The sequence below is a fragment of the Neopelma chrysocephalum genome, unplaced genomic scaffold, assembly GCF_003984885.1.
Source record: "Neopelma chrysocephalum unplaced genomic scaffold, ASM398488v2 Primary Assembly neopelma1_299, whole genome shotgun sequence".
NCBI classification, from domain to species: Eukaryota; Metazoa; Chordata; class Aves; order Passeriformes; family Pipridae; genus Neopelma; species Neopelma chrysocephalum.
Window position 1 is genome coordinate 14,308 of NW_020897961.1, and position 17,327 is coordinate 31,634.

Consider the following 17,327-nt stretch of genomic DNA (forward strand, 5'->3'; position numbering starts at 1 on the left):
GTAAGTAGTGATGATGATTCTTAAACCTCAGACTGAATGTTCAGAATAATATTTTTTTTTTACTGGTTATTTCACTGTATCTTTCACTAACTTATAAGTGATTCTGGAATTACCAGTGCTCACAAAGCTTTCTAGGGTCCAAGGTTTGATATCAGACAGGCAAACACAGCAAATGTTCTCCTGGGCTTAAAGACCAGTGGAAGCCACTTTCCCAGACAAAGACCAAGGATCTTCTTACTGCAGTTGCAAACTTGATGTTGCTAAAGAATATTAGACTTCTTTTAAGCAAAATATTATTCTTTTGCAAAATTAATCCTGTGCTCTCAACAGATAGTTTGTGAATAACACTTCAGTGTTTTAAAGTAAATTACTCTAATTGCTTTGCCACTGAGATTACACACATGCAGATTTTAAATACCTGTGAAATCTACCAAATAAGTAGGCCAGACTGCAAAAAATAATAATGCATCTTGCCATGGAAGTATAAGACACTAGAAATAAGCAAGTTAGGTAATTTCTGAGTCAAAAATAGGATTTGGAAACAAAAAATTTCTATATAGCTTCCTCCCTGCATGCATTCCACAGCTTGGAAAGAATGGGTTTGGCTCAGTAGCAGTTATTTGTTATTTGTGGTTTGTGATGAAACGTAGTGAAGAATGATGCTGTTTGTTAGAAAATAAGTGCTTTTTATACCACAGCCTTTGCTTTCTTCTCTATCTAAGCTACAAATTGTCTGTGCTAGTTAGCACTCCTGTAATTGGCTTTTATTTACAATAGAGAATACAACTGAAGATGACTTTTTAATGCTAATCAAAATGTTTAGCAAAGCAGTCTTTAAATCCTCATCTTCTGCTCTAAAGAGTGTTATTTATTATACACTATGATTAATTAATTCCAACTTTGTGAGAGCCACTAAAATAAATTCTTCCTGAATCTAAAGGCTCTGAAAAACAAGTTCTCCCACTTGGGTCAGTGTTTGAAATTTGTAACTATATTTAAACAGATTTTCCATTATATAGAAGGAATTGCATGTACCATTAATCTGCTATTAGTAATCATTATTCATTGTGTATCCTTGTCTCCTCAGATGTGATTGTGTTGATAATTTTCAAGTTCTTATGTTGGAAGAAATGTGTTCAAATGTACCTCTGTACCTAGAACTGAGTAATTCTCTGACATATCTATTTCTGGTTTTCAGAGAAAGAAGATTGGAATGCCAAGATCACAAACCTAAGAAACCAAGTAGAAGAGTTATTTAGTAAGAAATTTGGTAAGTTAAATGCTAAATGAACTGTTCTGTAATGCTGCTGCATTATAAAACTCCTCTGTTTAAACGTTACTGTATTTACTTAAGCATCAGAAATATACAGATATGGAAATCTTGACTCCTCTTACCTATGTTTTACTGACTCTATCCTGACATAAATATTTTTATAACAGCATCCTAGGCCATAATTTTTCCAGTTGTGTGACAAGAGATGATGGTATGTGCACAAAAGCTTTTGGATGAAAAAAAGTTCTTAAAAGAAAATATTAGGCACTGCAGGCTTAGATGTTACCTGTAACAAGATGGACCAAGTCCCCGTTTGCAGTTATTCTACAGAAAATAATAGGAAATCTGTTTAAATCTATTTAGATATTTCTGTTGTTTGGGGTTTTTTATTAGCTCTGAGTAGCAGAGCTTCTGTAAGCCGAGGTTAATAAAGTCACTTGAGATAAAATTCCACCCATTCGAGTGTGCAATCTATCATTTAATCTTTATTTTCAGCCGAAGCTCTGGAGATTTCAGAGACAGTGAAAGTTCCCTACGCTATATTTGAGTCAAATCCTACACATTTGTGCGTTGAAGGCTTGCCAGAAGGAATCCCCTTCCGGAGTCCCACATGGTTTGGAATTCCACGCCTTGAAAGAATTATCCGTGCGAGTGACAAAATCAAATTTGTTATTAAAAAGTATGTTTGCAATTCAGTTATTTTTACTCATGATTTTGAAGTTATTTGATTTTATTCCCAGCAACTTTAGGCTTTAAATGCTACCTAAATTCTGGTTCCATGAAACAGAAAGACCATTTTGCACATATGTTTTATCTCATAAAAGGATATACATTCCTCATTAAATTTCTGTAGATGTATAAATTGGATGTTTCATGCATCAAGGATCTAGGGAAGGGGAAATGGTCTTGTACCTGGAAGCTTTTTTTCTTATTTTTTTTTCTTTTTCTTTATTATTTTTGCTTAAAATAGACCCAGAACAAAATTACAGATGAGAAAATGTAGCTTTATGGTTGGGGTTTTTTTTTTGGCTTATAGTAGAGGGAGCGTCATCCATGCTTCTAGCAGAATTTTATTGTAAAGAGCTGATGTTATGTGCGTTGGAACTCAACTGAATTCCAAGAAATGTTAACATTTTGCTGTATTATTTGACTTGTAATTGATCAGGTTGTGTTCTGTCCAACTTCTAGGCCTGAGCTTCTCAATTCCTATTTGTCTCGAAAACTGGCTAATAAAAAATACACAAAAGGTAAGCAATTTGCTGCCATCAATTCCTAAATACTTAGTTTCTGCTTCCCTAGCAGACCGAAAGATCTTTTTGGTTGAAAAATATGAGTGTTGCAAAAAAAAGGCATTAAGATGATCTAGCCTAGTAGCCTGTTCAAATGGTATTATTCGAAAAAGATAATCCATAAATTTATCTGTTTTTTTTTAATTGACTGTCCTAGTACGGAAAATGGAACTTACCCAATTTTGACAACTTTTATTTTGCTTTTAATGGCTTAAACCGTATTTAACTGAGAGCTGTGAAGTGCAGTAAGTAAAAATTATGTTTTATAAGAAAAAAAAGTCCTTGAAGTTGCCTGTAAAAAATTCAGATGTTAATAATTTTTTGTTATTTAGATAAGAAAAAGTACCAAACCTGTCCTTCACCCTTAGAAACAATGAAGTCTTCTCTTCTGAATTAGTGGCATGAAAATATAGGTATAATACCTGCCTTTTTCAAGAACACTAAACCTACTTTTTAAGGCTGTGAGCATCACTGTATTGTTCAGGGTTCACAATGTACTTAGTTCAGTCTGTTGGAATTTTTGGAATACAGCTGTTTTTTTTTGTTAGCTGTGCAGGATGTATGTTGTAAAGGGTTTGTGCTTTACACCCTTGTGTTCTCTTGGCTTCCAGCAACGAATCCAGGGAGTTCCAAAAGGTCACGAAGTCCTGCAGGCAATTCAGATGTCCCAGAGATTGAAGTTACTGTTGATGGAAGTATGGAAAAAATATCATTAAGCATTCTTCTGATGCTCTTCTATTTTATTCTTCTTGTGTTTTCTGTTCTTCTCAGCTTTTGTAGTCCATAAATAACTTGTACACCTGCCTCATGTAGCAAACTCTTTCATTTCAGGGCTCCAGATACACTTTAATATAGAAACAGTTTTATTTTTTGTTTCTGAATAATACTGGATTCTGTGTAGATGATGCTTATGTGGAATGTTGGAATTTGACAGCTTGCTTAGCCCATTATTGCAAGCAGAGATGTGGGAACTGATGTAGCCCAAGGCAGAGAAATGATAGATGTGATCAGTAGTATCAAATGCTTAAATACAATCCTACAAGAACTTCTTAAGGGTTTTTTTTTATTTTACTCTTAATTCAGAAGTTAAGATTTCTCTAGTAATCAACTTTGATGTGTTGTTTTTGTATGATGTCTTGCTTCTGCTCTCTGCATGTATATATCTAATGTCTCTTCACAGGTCCTGAGAAAGCACAAACAACAAGGACTCAAACTAATTCTCAAACCAATTCTCAAACCAATGGCCCCTTTATAGGTTTCAAGCCACAAGGAAAAGACTTCTCTTTTCGTAAGTGTTGTGGGAATTCACACAGATGCATTCTTTTAATATTGGTATGGAACATTCTGATTACATATCAGATATTTTGCATTCATGTTCTGTTGTACAGTTAGTGAATGACTGAAGCTCTTGCTTTCATGTACATTCAGTTCTTCATCATGTGGAGTAATATGCATTAGAAAAATCCTAAATGATGTATGGAGAATGGTGTACAGATGCAGCACAGGTCTGTTAGATCTTTGGGTTTGGTCAGGCCCGTTAGGATTTTGCTGGTCTTTACTGCACGATGCTTCAGACCCTTGAAGGACTTTTCTGGTGCAAAGTACCACCAAAGTGCATAAACCCAGCTAAGATCTGATATAGTGCATGAATTTCATAAGCACTCAACAAATTTGAAATATTGACATCACTGTGGAGGCATCCCATTCCTGTAGGAACCAGGAAGGGTTTGAACTAACGTTGGTAAGCCATGCTCTATCAGAGCTAGTTATGCATGATTGCCTAGTCCAAGTCTGTAAAATCAGTAAAGGAGAAGCTGGACAGGACTGGAAGCCATATAGTTGTGTTCCTGAGTGTTGGCTGGAGCTTTTTGGGCCTAAAGGCCTGTCTGTCAGTGCTCTGGCACAGAAATCTCTGTATTGAAAGCAGCATCAATTTGCAACTCAGATAAATTCTTCGTAGTCCAATAAGATGAGTGACTGCAGTCAGAGTAACTGTAAGCAGTTCTATGTCTCAGTAAACCTTTTTTTCAGCATCCTTACTTATATACATATAAAAGTTTGCTTTTTCTTTTTTGTCCCACATGCTTTCTTTTTAGCGTTATGGTCAAAAAATGTGAAAGAAAGGAATACTTTACTCCTACTGAGCCAGTTGAGAATGCATATAAGATATTGATTTGGAATGACTGCTCCTTTTGACATGGCTGTTATTCATACTCAGAGCTGTGTTCAGTTTTTTTGGACTTGCTTGCTATTGCTAGACCTAGGCTTTTTTTTTTTTTTAACTTTTAACTGAGTTTTTAGTTTTGTAGACCAACCATAGACCACTTAGTGCAGCCACAAGTAAAAAGGACCCAAGGGAATGGCATGAAGTTGTGTCAGAGGAGGTTTAGGTTGGATCTTAGAAAAAGGTTCTTCCCCCAGAGGATGGTTGGGCACTTTTCAGACTCCCCAGTGCTCTCTCAGCACCAAGGCTGACGGAGCTCAAGGAGCATTTGGATGATACTCTCAGGCACGTTGTGTGACTCTTTGGAATAGTCCTGTGCAGGGCCAGGATTTGGACTTGATGATCCTTGTGGGTCCCTTCCAACTCAGCATATTCTGTGATTCTGTGACTCTGTAATTCCTCTGATGGCTGTCAGAAACAAAATGCCTTCTTGATGGACATCTGATCTCACCCACTAAAGTAGAAACTGGGCTAGAGATTAGAGATCTCAGGAGAGAGGTGTGCGTTTCAGAGCTGTGTCACTGAACATATGAATAGCTTTCTGCCACTATTTTGGGTGCTGGTTCAGATGAGTAAATTTTATACTGCCTAATACTGTAAATTTAGATCACTCTTGGATTAATTTTAATAGCCCTGGCTTTATCTCATAGCAATATCTTTCAAAGCTTCAGGAAAATGAGGATTGATGTGAATATAGTTTTGCAGAATGAAAGCCATTTTGCACATTTTACTGCCATAGTAAATCAAACATAATAATTTATTAAGCATCTTTTAAAATATTCTTTGAAGACTGATTCATTGTGTGAGCGTTGATTTAATTCTTTCAATTTCCTCCTGGCAGAGGCATGGAGTGCCAAAATTAATGACTTAAAGCAGAAAGTTGAAGATCTTTTTAATGAAAAATGTGGTAAGTTTATTGATTCTTTTTTTACTGACAAGCCTTTCTTATGAACATGCAGTTAGATGTATGAGAGATGTTCACGTTTATTCCAGAGGTCCTGCAATTCTTGTGTATCCTACACAGTTTCCCACCTGCGTTCATTCTCATGTACTTACTTGCAATCCTGTGTCTCATTTCCACTAGTTATTTTATTTGGATTTGGAAATGGAGAAGTTGTAGTTGGATTATGAATTTTTTAATGACCCACAGATACAGTGATCCACATCCTGACACATCTTTTTAAGCTTTCTTCACTCTACTTATGAACGGGACTTTGTATGACTCTGCAGGACTCCATGCACTGCGGGTCGTATCTGGAGAGACGTGCACTGTCATATTCCAGCACTTCCTCTAGTGCAGGCTGTTCGGAAACTAATGAGTTTTGGAAGTAATAATTTCTGATTACTCTTCTGAGTGCAGGTTTTTGAACAAGAGCACTAATCTCACTGCCCTTAGTACTGTTCTCTAGAAGAGGCAGAGACAGAATGCACTGCTTGTAACAAAGTGAGATACATATGGGACAGTCTCGTATGCAGACCAAGCCAGTGGCATGAACTGGCTGCCAATACTAATTTTCAGTAAATCATGATGAGATTTACTGCAACAGAATGAGTTATGTTTGAAACTGTTAATTTTCTTCGTGCCTATTCATAGCTGTGACCAAAAAAGGCAAACCTGCTGGTTCTGCCTGATCTAGTTATATATGTGCCAACTGTGCTATACCATTTACACCAGAGGTTTTCTGTTTCTGTACACATGAGTTACCTAACTGGTAGCTTATTTGCTCTGTTGCATTTCAGGGGAAGCACTAGGACTCAGTAAACCGGTGAAGGTGCCATTTTCACTGTTTGAATCCTACCCGGAGGTTTTCTATGTGGAAGGACTCCCTGAGGGGGTGCCTTTCCGCCAACCTTCAACTTTTGGAATTCCAAGACTAGAGAAGATCCTGAGAAACAAATCTAAAATAAAATTCATTATAAAAAAGTAAGACTCCCATATGTCTTTGATAATCTGTTCTATGAGTATCGAAATGTAGACCAAAAAATGAAATTGTGTTGGGAAGCTGCTAAATTACTCTATAAAATACACGCTGGAATATATTTAGTAATTGAGGAAATGGCCAGAAAGCTCTTGTAGAGGTGGAGCAAGATACAATACTCTCTTTGTTCTGAAAGACTCTTAGAGGCTGTTGTGAGAGGAAGAACAAGTCCAGGTTTCTTAGTTCATTACAATTATCACATCACTGGTTTAGTTCCTACTGCAGGGAGCACTTAGGGGTTACTCATAGAGCTTGTTGGCTGTGTACTGAGAGCTGAGAAGTGGAGATTCATGTACTGGGGTGTGTAAGAATTTTCTTGTCTAGAACAGGTTTAGATAGCCATGTGCCAGTGTCGAAACAGTGGCAAGAGAAGTTACAAGGGCGTGTAGTGATAGAAAAAGGAGGAATGGCTTTAAACTGACAGGGCAGGGTTAGATTGGATATTAGGAAGAAATTTTTCCCTGTGAGGCTGGTGAGGCCCTGGCGGGTTGCCCGGAGAAGCTGAGGGTGCCCCATCCCTGGAAGTGTCCAAGGCCAAGCTGGACAGGGCTTGGAGCAACCTGGGATAGAGGAACATGTCCCTGCCATGGCAGGGGGTGGAACTGGATGGGCTTTAAGGTCTCCTCCAACCCAAACCATTCTGTGATTCTAAGAAGTTGTGGAGCCTCTCAACTCATTGCATTCTTGACTGTCGGTTTGGCTGAGAGGATATCACTTAGTTCCCATCTTTAATAAAATAATACTAGAAAATTGCATTTTCTTTAATGTTGATGATGTAATTTTATTGTTGTACATGAAATGTTGGATCTGTTTGCAGGCCTGAGATGTTGGAGGCAGCTGTTAAAGAAAGTTCTGCTAGAAGCCCCCCAAGTGAGTTTTGCAACTGTTTCATGTTCTATGTAACAATTTCTTTCAAGGATTAAATACAGATTATGAGAGCTGCATGGTGTTAACAAATTCCTGAAAGATTCATTCTACATTGGAGTTGTTTGGTTCGTTTGCTTGATTGATTGTTTTTAAGGTGGGAAAAGCACTTACCAATCACAGTTTAAATATAGTTCTAGCAAGGGAGTATTCATTTCTTAAAGTTATTCACAATAATCATGCGTCTAATGTATTCTTTACCGTTTTTAATCAAAATGTAGCCAGCAATATATGATTCACAGGAGTAATTCAGGTCTGGAGATAAATTATTTGCTCCTAATATGTAGGTCATCTAAATGACAAATGTTTAAGAGATGGGCGTGCAGATAGCCAGTAGAAAATTGTGTCAGGTAGGTAGGTAGGTCATGGAATAAATGCTCCTCTTTTGAAACTGGGTTCTCTTTGAAAACTTTGCCAATATCTGTTGTTTTGCAATATTTTCTTCATATAAGAGATTGAAGATTTTGAGTTCTCTATAAATGTTTTCTGAATTAATCCTTTTACGGAAAACTGATTCATCTGATACAGCCAATACAGCAAGAACCACAACAAACACAGTGGTGAACACAACCACTGGTGCTGAAGACCTGAGCATGATTCAAATAACTATACCAAGTGTCTGTACTGGCTGGTTTCACCTCATACTGTTTGTGCTTATATTCTTCATGACATTTGTTTAGTTTGATGAAGTTTTTCCCACAGTCCAGCTGGGTCACTGAAATGCAAGTACAGTCAACAAAGAGCATAATTTAGCATTTTGTTTTTATTGAGACATTTCTAACACTCATTAATATCTCTTCAGTGACATCTTCAGAATATTCTTGGTCCAACAACTAGTTAAGAAGTAGCCACATTTTTCTCATGCAATAAATGAAATACTGATTTGCAATTCTTGGCAAATTCAACAGATCAGTACTCAGACTGAATTGAATAACCACTCAGACTGAACTGCTTGGTCTTAACACTGATTACTGCTTTCTCAGGCATATAGTACATCCATTGGAATTCACTGGAAACCATAAGAAATGGCCATCTTATTGAATGGTCACTTTGCTTTTACCTTTCCCCACCATTCCATGTTCTGTAAGAAAATAAAATACAATTTGTTGGTTCAGATTAAGTTTACAAAATCACCTCTAGACAGTAAACCTAGATTTATCCCTAGAAGTGTCCAAGGCCAGGTTGGATGGGGCTTGGAGCAACCTGCTCTAGTGGGAGGTATCCCTTCCCATGGCAGGGGGGTGGAACTGGATGAGCTTTAAGGTCCCTTCTAAACCAAACCATTCTAGGATTCTGTGATTTCTTAGTAACCATCTATTTTTGTATTTTTCTACAATTCTGTGTTACTGATAAAATGAGGAGCAAAGACAACACCTGTTTTGAAGCCTTCAGGTGTATCTGCTATAAGTAAATGCTCAGGGATAAACAAGCTTCAGGGGTAAAAAAATTTGTGCTTAATTCTCACGCTATTCTAACAATTTCTTCCAGATGATGAAAGTGAGCGACTGTCAAAAGTAGAAAAGACCAGACAATTGAGAGAGCAAGTAAATGATCTTTTTAGCCAGAAATTTGGTAATTGCTTCTTACTCCCCATTTTTGCATAGGTGTGGGTGTAATAAATGTTGTTGATACTGAAGTTACTGAATGAGTATTCACTTACAGTGAATTATATATGTGATCATTAAAATGAACAAATTTGAGAATTGTATATGAATGTTGTGCTTTGACTTGGAAAAGAATCTTTTGCAAGTGATGTAGGTAGTTTTAAACAATAAAATCATAAGAGTCTAGATTGCTTCATGCTTCCCCTCCCCTTTCCTGTTTCTTTCTGTGTCAACATGGATGAAGTATTTATTTTGCATGGTTCTTCTCAGGGCTTCATAATCCCAAACTCATAATACTTAGGAATAATCTTAAAAATGCAAATAAGCTTTTTGCTGTGTATAGTTTTGTTTGGATTCTTTACTTTGCATTGTACAGCAGTAATGACCTGAGTTTCTTTATCTGAAATTCCTTCACTTGTGCTGTGTTGAATTGCTTTTCATGGCCTTGCAGGAAATGCCTTGTTTTCCTTCATGTAGTTATTTCCTTTTATACCCCGTTCTATACTTTTTTTTTAGTAAAAGCAGAATCTGTGTTGTTCCTATGGTGAGCAGTCAGAGTTGGAGTTGTGACTAATGTTCATGAATGTAATCCAACACCTCTATTTCTAACGCTGCAATGGTTTCATTGTCAAGTGACTGTTCATAATTTCAGATCTGATAGAAAGCTTGGGTTTGCATTGTGTTTGTTAATCATCTGAGGACTTTTTTCTTCAGTGTAGTCATAAATATTATAAGGTTTGAAAATAAACATGACCTCTCTCACTTAGGTGAAGCCACTGGTATGAATTTTCCCGTGAAAGTTCCATACAGAAAAATCACCACCAACCCTGGCTGTGTGATGGTGGAGGGGTTGCCTCCGGGCGTGGCGTTTAAAGCACCCAGTTATCTGGAAATCAGCGCCATGGAGAAGATTTTGGAATCAGCAGAACTTATCAAGTTTACAGTCGTTCGGTATGTAGTTACTGTTGATTAGAGTGTGCAGGTGCTGTGAGCACAGCCCTGTAGCTGCAATGAATTGAAATGTGAGAGAATAGAAGTAGCAGTGCATCTTTAAATAGTGTGAGGTTCTTTTGGATAACAATATATCAGGTCAAATAAAGTCCAGATGTTTCTAGCATGAATGAAGTCCGGAGCTTGTTGGCTCTTAACAGTAAATAGTATGTTTGTATTAGTGTTACTATTAGTATTTTTAAATATTCAGTTGTGTTAAGAATCTTGAGTTTAGGTAAATTCTTTGATAATTTTTTCCCTACAAAATGAGTGTATCTACAAGATTTTAAAATACAGTGTTGTCCAATTACAGTATAACGGAATTTCATTTATATGTGTATATTTCCATAGATGTATATAAAACACACATATATACAAAGTTAATTTGTATGCATGAAGCAGAATAGATGAAACTTTTGAATTGTACTAAGGAGGAGTTGAAAATAAAAATTTATCAGTTTCTGTAACTCCCCAAATCATAGTTGACTTTACAGGAGTCTAAAAGCTTCAGTTTATCTTTAGAGAGAGAAATGTCTTAAATATATTTTACTAGGGGGTCTGAATTCTCAGCCCTTAATCATGACATGTTCTAACCAAAAGTACTTTGATGTGTGTTGTTGAATGGAGCTCTAGAGAGGAGATGACCCCTTGTTAACTAGTGGTGACCTAGGGATGGGTTTAGCTCTTCTTGTGTGTGTTACTTTTCAAAACACAAGTTTTGAACAACCACAGCGCCCAAGAGCTGCTATTCCATCTGTTTTATTTGGCTTTGTTTTTTACTTTTAGCATGACCTCTGTTACAGAAAGTGTGGGGAGGTTGCACTGGGAGGGCACCCCATGCAGTGCATTTAAGAATCAGTAATTTTTTTTTTTCAGACCATTTCCAGGACTTGTGATTAACAATCGTAAGTATTTATGAGACACTGATGACAAATGTATTTTTGTAACCTACCAAGATTAATTTTCTACATTGTGGCTTAGTGGCACAGTCATTAAGGTCTCAGTATAACTGTCTGTGTCTTTCTTATTAAGATTTTCTGACTAATCATGCATATACAGTTAACTTGAGGGCATGGGGGTAAATTTACATTTAAACAGCATAAGATCAGCATAACTTTCATATGAAAATGCAAGACACTGAGTTTGTATTTTTCAGCTGCAGGGTACCAAAGAGATTTAGGATCCTGACCTAGCAACAGACTTACACGTTTAGATCCATCACAGTAGCTGTTAGTAAGCAAGAACTTTACAGTAGCTGCACAACCCTGTTCCAGTGAAAAATTCTGCATTCTGCTGAAACGGTAACTGTTTAGAGAGGCAAATGTACTTAGCTGAAGTGCCATGGCCAATTTGCCAGCATGTGTTGGGACTGGGGGAGCAGGCTGGTCATTGACCGTGTGGGGTTTGGGCATTATCTGTGTCCACTAATTATGATCAAAATGATCTTATACTGATGGATACCAAAGTGAATGAAAGGCTCTGAGCCTACTGCTTATAGGTATGATGCTTTATTTTTCATATGAAGAATATGTGGAAACTTGAAATTTTTGGTGCTTGCAGGTGAAATAGGGAACGTTTTTTCTGTAACAGAATATACTGAACAGCAGCTCAATCACAAGTGTTAGTAACTTGTTCATGTGACAAGTTTCAGGATTTGCAGATTCAAAGGTTGCCCTTGTGTTACGTGTGAACCATTTTCATTGTGAAGTTAAATGGTGATCATGTCTGATCTTAGATCTGATTGAAGAAGCTGAAGCTGAAGCAGAAGCATCACCAACAGCACCAGCCCCAGGACTAGCAGGTAATGCAGAGCGTGATGTATGTCCGTGCAGGAGGGGTGGGTTATGGAGTTCTCCAGCTTATTGGCAGATGACATTAACAGTCAAGTCCTGGGAATACACTGCTCATGATGAGCCATATCATTTTGATAGATTGTGTGCAACAGGGACTTTTGTAGCTGTTAAATATTAATAATTTAATGGGAAGAGCCTCTGCTTTCTTTGAGCTTTGTCCTTGGTATGTTCCTTGATTTGATTTTTGCAGATGATGAGTGAGCTGAAAAGAAGGATTAGTGGGGGCAATATATAAAGCCAATTTGGTATCCATTTATTGATGTCTTCTTAACTCAAATGTGCGCATGTCTGAACCAGATAGATGTTCAGCCAAGTGAAGTTTGCCTGCATAACTGGCAATGGGGTCTGGATGGAATTTCTGCCTGCTGCAGACCTGTAACTCCTGCTAGACTGTCTGGACTGCACACATATCACCTGTCTTAGTCTGAAGGGAGAACTCAGCTTTGTGCTATTAATAACTGGAGTAAATGTGGTTGAGCAACTTCATTTTGATCCAGTATAGCTTCTAAATGTTCACAGACCTTTTAAAAATGTGTATCCCAAGTTGGTATAGTGTGGGAAAAACTTTTGCAATTGACTGAATAAACCATTACAGGAAGAAATTGGGAAATGAAGAGAAAACATTCTATAAACATTTTAAGAGTAAGGGACACTTGTATGATGAAAATTATTATAAAGGAAACTACTGGCTCAACTTTTTATATGTGAAGGTATGGGAGGGAGGAAATCAGCTGCTGATGGTCCATGAGGTTGATGTAGTCTGTCTGTCCTTAACTCAGCTGCAGTGTTAAAAAGGTTAAATGGCTTTCCCAGAACCTGTTCATTTATAAACCATGCAGAGATAATAGAAAACTCATTGTTGAATTAAAACATACTTCCTGTCCTGTATTCTGCATTTTCTCACTCTCCCCCAATACTCACCATCAAAGACAGTGTCCATCAGGACTGATGACTCTTTTTTCAAGCTGTTCCGAACGGGGTGTGTTCTGTGCAACTGCACATTACACTGTGCTGCAACTTGGTGATACGTCTGTCATGGTAAACCATTCTTTGAAGAGAAAGTGTTAGGTAGTTGAATGTAATAAATGTTTGGGATTGTTTATAATTTGCTGCAGACTGTAGAAAGTTACACAAATTTATCTCAGACAAAAAGATACGAGTCTGATTGTTAAAACAAAAATTAGTTGCTTTTTTTCAGGGAAAACTTAATTTCCCTAATCTGATTCATCATGTTGAAACTATATTCATATTCATTTGACTGTATTTTTTTCATTTAAGAGCCAGCTGAAACAAGCATAATAGAAGTATCTCTAGGAGGTAAGTGTTCTTCAGTTATTATCAAGAAATATTTTTAAGTAATGTTGAACAAAGTTTACCTTTTCTTTGAAGTCAGGTCAATCAAAACCAAAAAAAGGGCTTTTATTGGTGTCCAGGACATTTTTTCATCTATATTGATGTCATGCTGCATCATGGGAAAAATACTCTGTGCAAATGTTATTATTCAAGTAATTTTACAAAGGAGTTTTATGAACTGTTGTTCACTTGAGTCATGATGATAGATAGGCTCTGAGTGATTGTTCATATCCTGAGTGATGCATCTAATTATTCAGTGCAGTAGTTTCCACAATTGATGCAAGTGAGTGATTGCCATCATCAGGAACTCTGAATGCCATATTGATATACCATGTTGAGGGCAAGGGAGGGGAATATTGTTGTTCTTCCAGAACTTAAGCTCTGAAAAACATCCAGCTTTCCTATTGTCCAAGAGTATACTTGGGTTGTTTCTTTTTCAGATAGGATCATAGAATCATTTAGGTCGGAAAAGCCATCTAAGAACATCAAATCCAACTGTTCCCCCAGCACTGCCAAGCCCACCACTAAACCATCTCCCCAAGTGCCACATCCACACGGCTTATAAATCCCTCCAGGGACGGTGACTCCACCCCTTCCCTGGGCAGCCTGTTGGAGAGCTTGACAACCCTTTTGGTGAAGAAATGTTTCCTAATATGTTTATATATGTGAGACTAAGAAGGCTGTAGATTTTGTATCCCCCCTGTGCTTTTGCATGTGGTCTTCAGGAATACTGAATTGACGTGAGAGTTGGGATGCTGGTGTCTGCTGTGTGCTCTGCTCCTGTAAATGCTGCCTTTGCTGTACCCCAGTCTGTCAGGCGTGGCCCTGGGCGGCCGTGCCCGCCTCTGCTGTGGCTGGCACAGAGGATCTGAGGTGCTGTGGTAGTTTGCCAGGGTGCTGCCTTCATGTCAGGTGGTCCTGAGAGAGGCTCTCTGATGTGTCCATGGCAGCTTGATGGCAGCATAGCCAACAGCCCTGGGACGGAGGCTGCTGTGCATCAGCACTTTGAGACTCTCAACTTCAATTCATTCCCTAATCCTGCTTATGTGGCCCCAAAAAAGAAAGCGGCAAACCTCAGCACTCCTGTTCTTCTGTACCCTTCTCCATGGAAATGCCCTTTCCAGTCTCCATTGCTTCAGTTTCCCTGTCATGTCACTGGACTCTGAGCCAAGCCAACATGCTCAACTGGAATGACTGTTACAAGCTCAGTTACAGGTTCACTCCGAGGGTTTTAAGTCAGTCTTTCTTGGAGTATGGATCAACCCTGTTGCAGCAGTCAAGACAGAAGGAAGGCAAGCATTAGAGTCACAGGAGAGCTGAGCTGCAGATTTTAAGCTCACAGTTACTGAAAGCTGGAACATCAGATGACTCAATAATGCCAAACCTCTGTGGGATCACCAAAGTTAGATGAAGAGGGAGAAGGACAGTTATTCCTGAATACTGTCATGTGGAGGAATTCTAGCTGTGGGCCTTCGAAATGATAGTTTAGAAGAGACAGACAAGTGTGTTTTTGAATTCGTCACCCAAAACTGGATTCAGACCCTGTAACTAGAGAAATATTTTTGTGAAAAGGCATATGATTGGTAAAGAACCCAAAATCACTTCAGAACTAGGCTGGAAGGTATAAAATGATTATGTGGTGAAACAGCTTGGCTTTGTAGTGATGAATTATCCTCACCCCAAACCTTCCAAACAACTTCAGGGAAAAAACAATTTCCTTCCAACATCATATTCTCTGTTTATAAAAAGAACAGAATCAGGCTCCAGGTCACATATCCAGTGCTATACAGGTACAAGATTCTTTTGAGTTACTTCCAAGCGTCCCTGAAATGAAAAACCTGTATCAAAAGATGATAAATGCTTTAGTCAACAAGATAAAATTTGGGTTTTTTTTTTTAAACATACCATAATGCCTTCCTGTGGAATACTGTTCTTTGAAGAAGAAAATTAGCTAGGGCCAGAATTTGTTTTGGACAGATTGAAATAGAAAAATGCATAAGTCTGTTTCTAATTGAGAGAAGTCCTACTAACGCCATTTTATTTCTGTTATTTAAAAACTAGAGTTCTCTAAGATCCTAGACTGCTTTACATTGAAGTGGAAATGGTAATTTCTAGAGTCAGATTGCTGTGAATACATTTTTATTTATCATTAATAGTTTAAAGGGATAATTAATGCTTTTCATGCTTTCATAAAGTTTTATTTATTAAGTACAACCACAAAATTGGTGGGGAAGTTCCCCTTTTCTTCATTCATTACTGCTTTTTCAACAGATAATACAGAAAAAGAAGAAAATCCTCAAATAAAGCAAGAACCACATCCAATGTCATAGACATCACCAATACCAGGTAAAAGAATTTAGTGTTTTGTGAAGTCAGCGCCTGTCAAGGAATAGTATTCTTATATTTTTGGGGAGGAGAGGGTACAATACTGAATGTCAGAAGGAGCCAGTCTTTTTCTTGTGAATTATTTTATCTGTCTCAGTTCTCACATATAAAGTGTAGGATGTTTTCACTTTCTTACCCAAATGCAGTGTAAAGCACACTGTGTTCAAATTTCAGACAGTCAGTCCTAGGAAAATGTTACCTAAAAATAAAAATGTGTAATAATTATGTACCTGGGAGGCAGAGCAACTGAAAGCTGAGGGAATTAGTGTTTATGAAGAGCTCTGACATGGTTGTGTAAAAGAGCATTATTGTTCTTGGTAACACCCATGTATTTCCAAATTGTAATTGAGCAGGAAAGCTCTTCACTATTTTTGCAGTATTGTCTGAGCTTGGGACACTCAGTAAAGCTCTTAGCTTTGATGACAAACAGATCTCCTTTAGAAGTTTTCTTTCTTTTGTGTTAACTTACGAAAAGCTTATTTTAATTTACAGTGCCAAAATGTTCAAGTCCGTCTCTTACACTATTTTTAATGTCACTTATTCCTAAAAATGACATTTTTGTGGTGATGGAGAACAGTGATAGTGATGCTGTTACATCACTGAGTTTAAAACGCTGACCCACGTTTTTGAGTCTCTGTGCTTCATTCAGAGAAAATGGTAGTACTTCTTCCCATTTCAGTTTTTTGATAATACTTTAAACCAGATATTCCCCTCACAGTGTGGTATTTGATACTTCAGCAATTTGTTAGATTTCATCTAACATAAAGTTAGATGAAGCAGTGGCTGGGGAAGCCTGGAGCCTGCGGGTTTTACTCCTGGCGCCATCCAGCTTTTTGGAGACCAGGGACAGCCTTGGCCATGGCCCTGCATCCATGCAGCAGGAACACAGCCTGGGACATGAAAGGCTGCTGGTGGCGTTGGGACAATGAAATGATGTGGTAGAAAGTGGCAGGCACTGACAAATCAGCATCCCAATTGTCTATGCCCTGAGCATTTCAGGCACAGCAATGGTGGTCTTATTAAATCAGTAAAATCTGCTTTGTGGGTATTTGTCATAAAACTGAATGTGGCAGGAGAAAATATACTAAAGAAAAACTTCTAGTTTGTCATGGGAAGCACTGCAGTCAGTGAGATATATAAAACCCTCTCACTTGTCCATTAAAGGCCACAGAAATATTGTCCAAGCAATGGCTACACAATTTGATGCTGCAGTGGTTTGGATTTTAGATGCTTTAGGCCATCCACTGAATTTGTACTAAAGTAAATATTTGTTCTAAATTCTTACAGAGACCACTCACACACATTTAATCTCACATTTACTGAGAGCAATACTCAGCTTCTGCATGCTTGCAGAATCTAGGCCTAAAGTACTGGACAATCCAACACAAACTGCTCATAGTTGTAGTAAGATCCAAAGCTGCAATGAAACTAACTCACTTTTGTAACTTTTCTT

At 37.8% G+C, this 17,327-nt stretch overlaps 1 protein-coding gene across 1 annotated transcript in view; it reads left to right on the forward strand.

The window, feature by feature from the left end:
- Positions 1-17,327, forward strand: part of LOC113978195 (general transcription factor II-I-like) — a gene marked incomplete at its 5' end in the record, with an annotated part of 34,584 nt that overhangs the window by 14,254 nt on the left and 3,003 nt on the right. The window contains 14 exons of the mRNA XM_027704941.1: positions 1,199-1,270; positions 1,769-1,952; positions 2,462-2,520; positions 3,174-3,257; positions 3,743-3,850; positions 5,628-5,693; positions 6,527-6,710; positions 7,583-7,635; positions 9,178-9,261; positions 10,061-10,244; positions 11,160-11,188; positions 12,019-12,084; positions 13,415-13,453; positions 15,761-15,835. Coding sequence (XP_027560742.1) covers positions 1,199-1,270; positions 1,769-1,952; positions 2,462-2,520; positions 3,174-3,257; positions 3,743-3,850; positions 5,628-5,693; positions 6,527-6,710; positions 7,583-7,635; positions 9,178-9,261; positions 10,061-10,244; positions 11,160-11,188; positions 12,019-12,084; positions 13,415-13,453; positions 15,761-15,819 — 1,271 coding nt within the window. The remainder of the gene's footprint in view (positions 1-1,198; positions 1,271-1,768; positions 1,953-2,461; positions 2,521-3,173; positions 3,258-3,742; positions 3,851-5,627; positions 5,694-6,526; positions 6,711-7,582; positions 7,636-9,177; positions 9,262-10,060; positions 10,245-11,159; positions 11,189-12,018; positions 12,085-13,414; positions 13,454-15,760; positions 15,836-17,327) is intronic.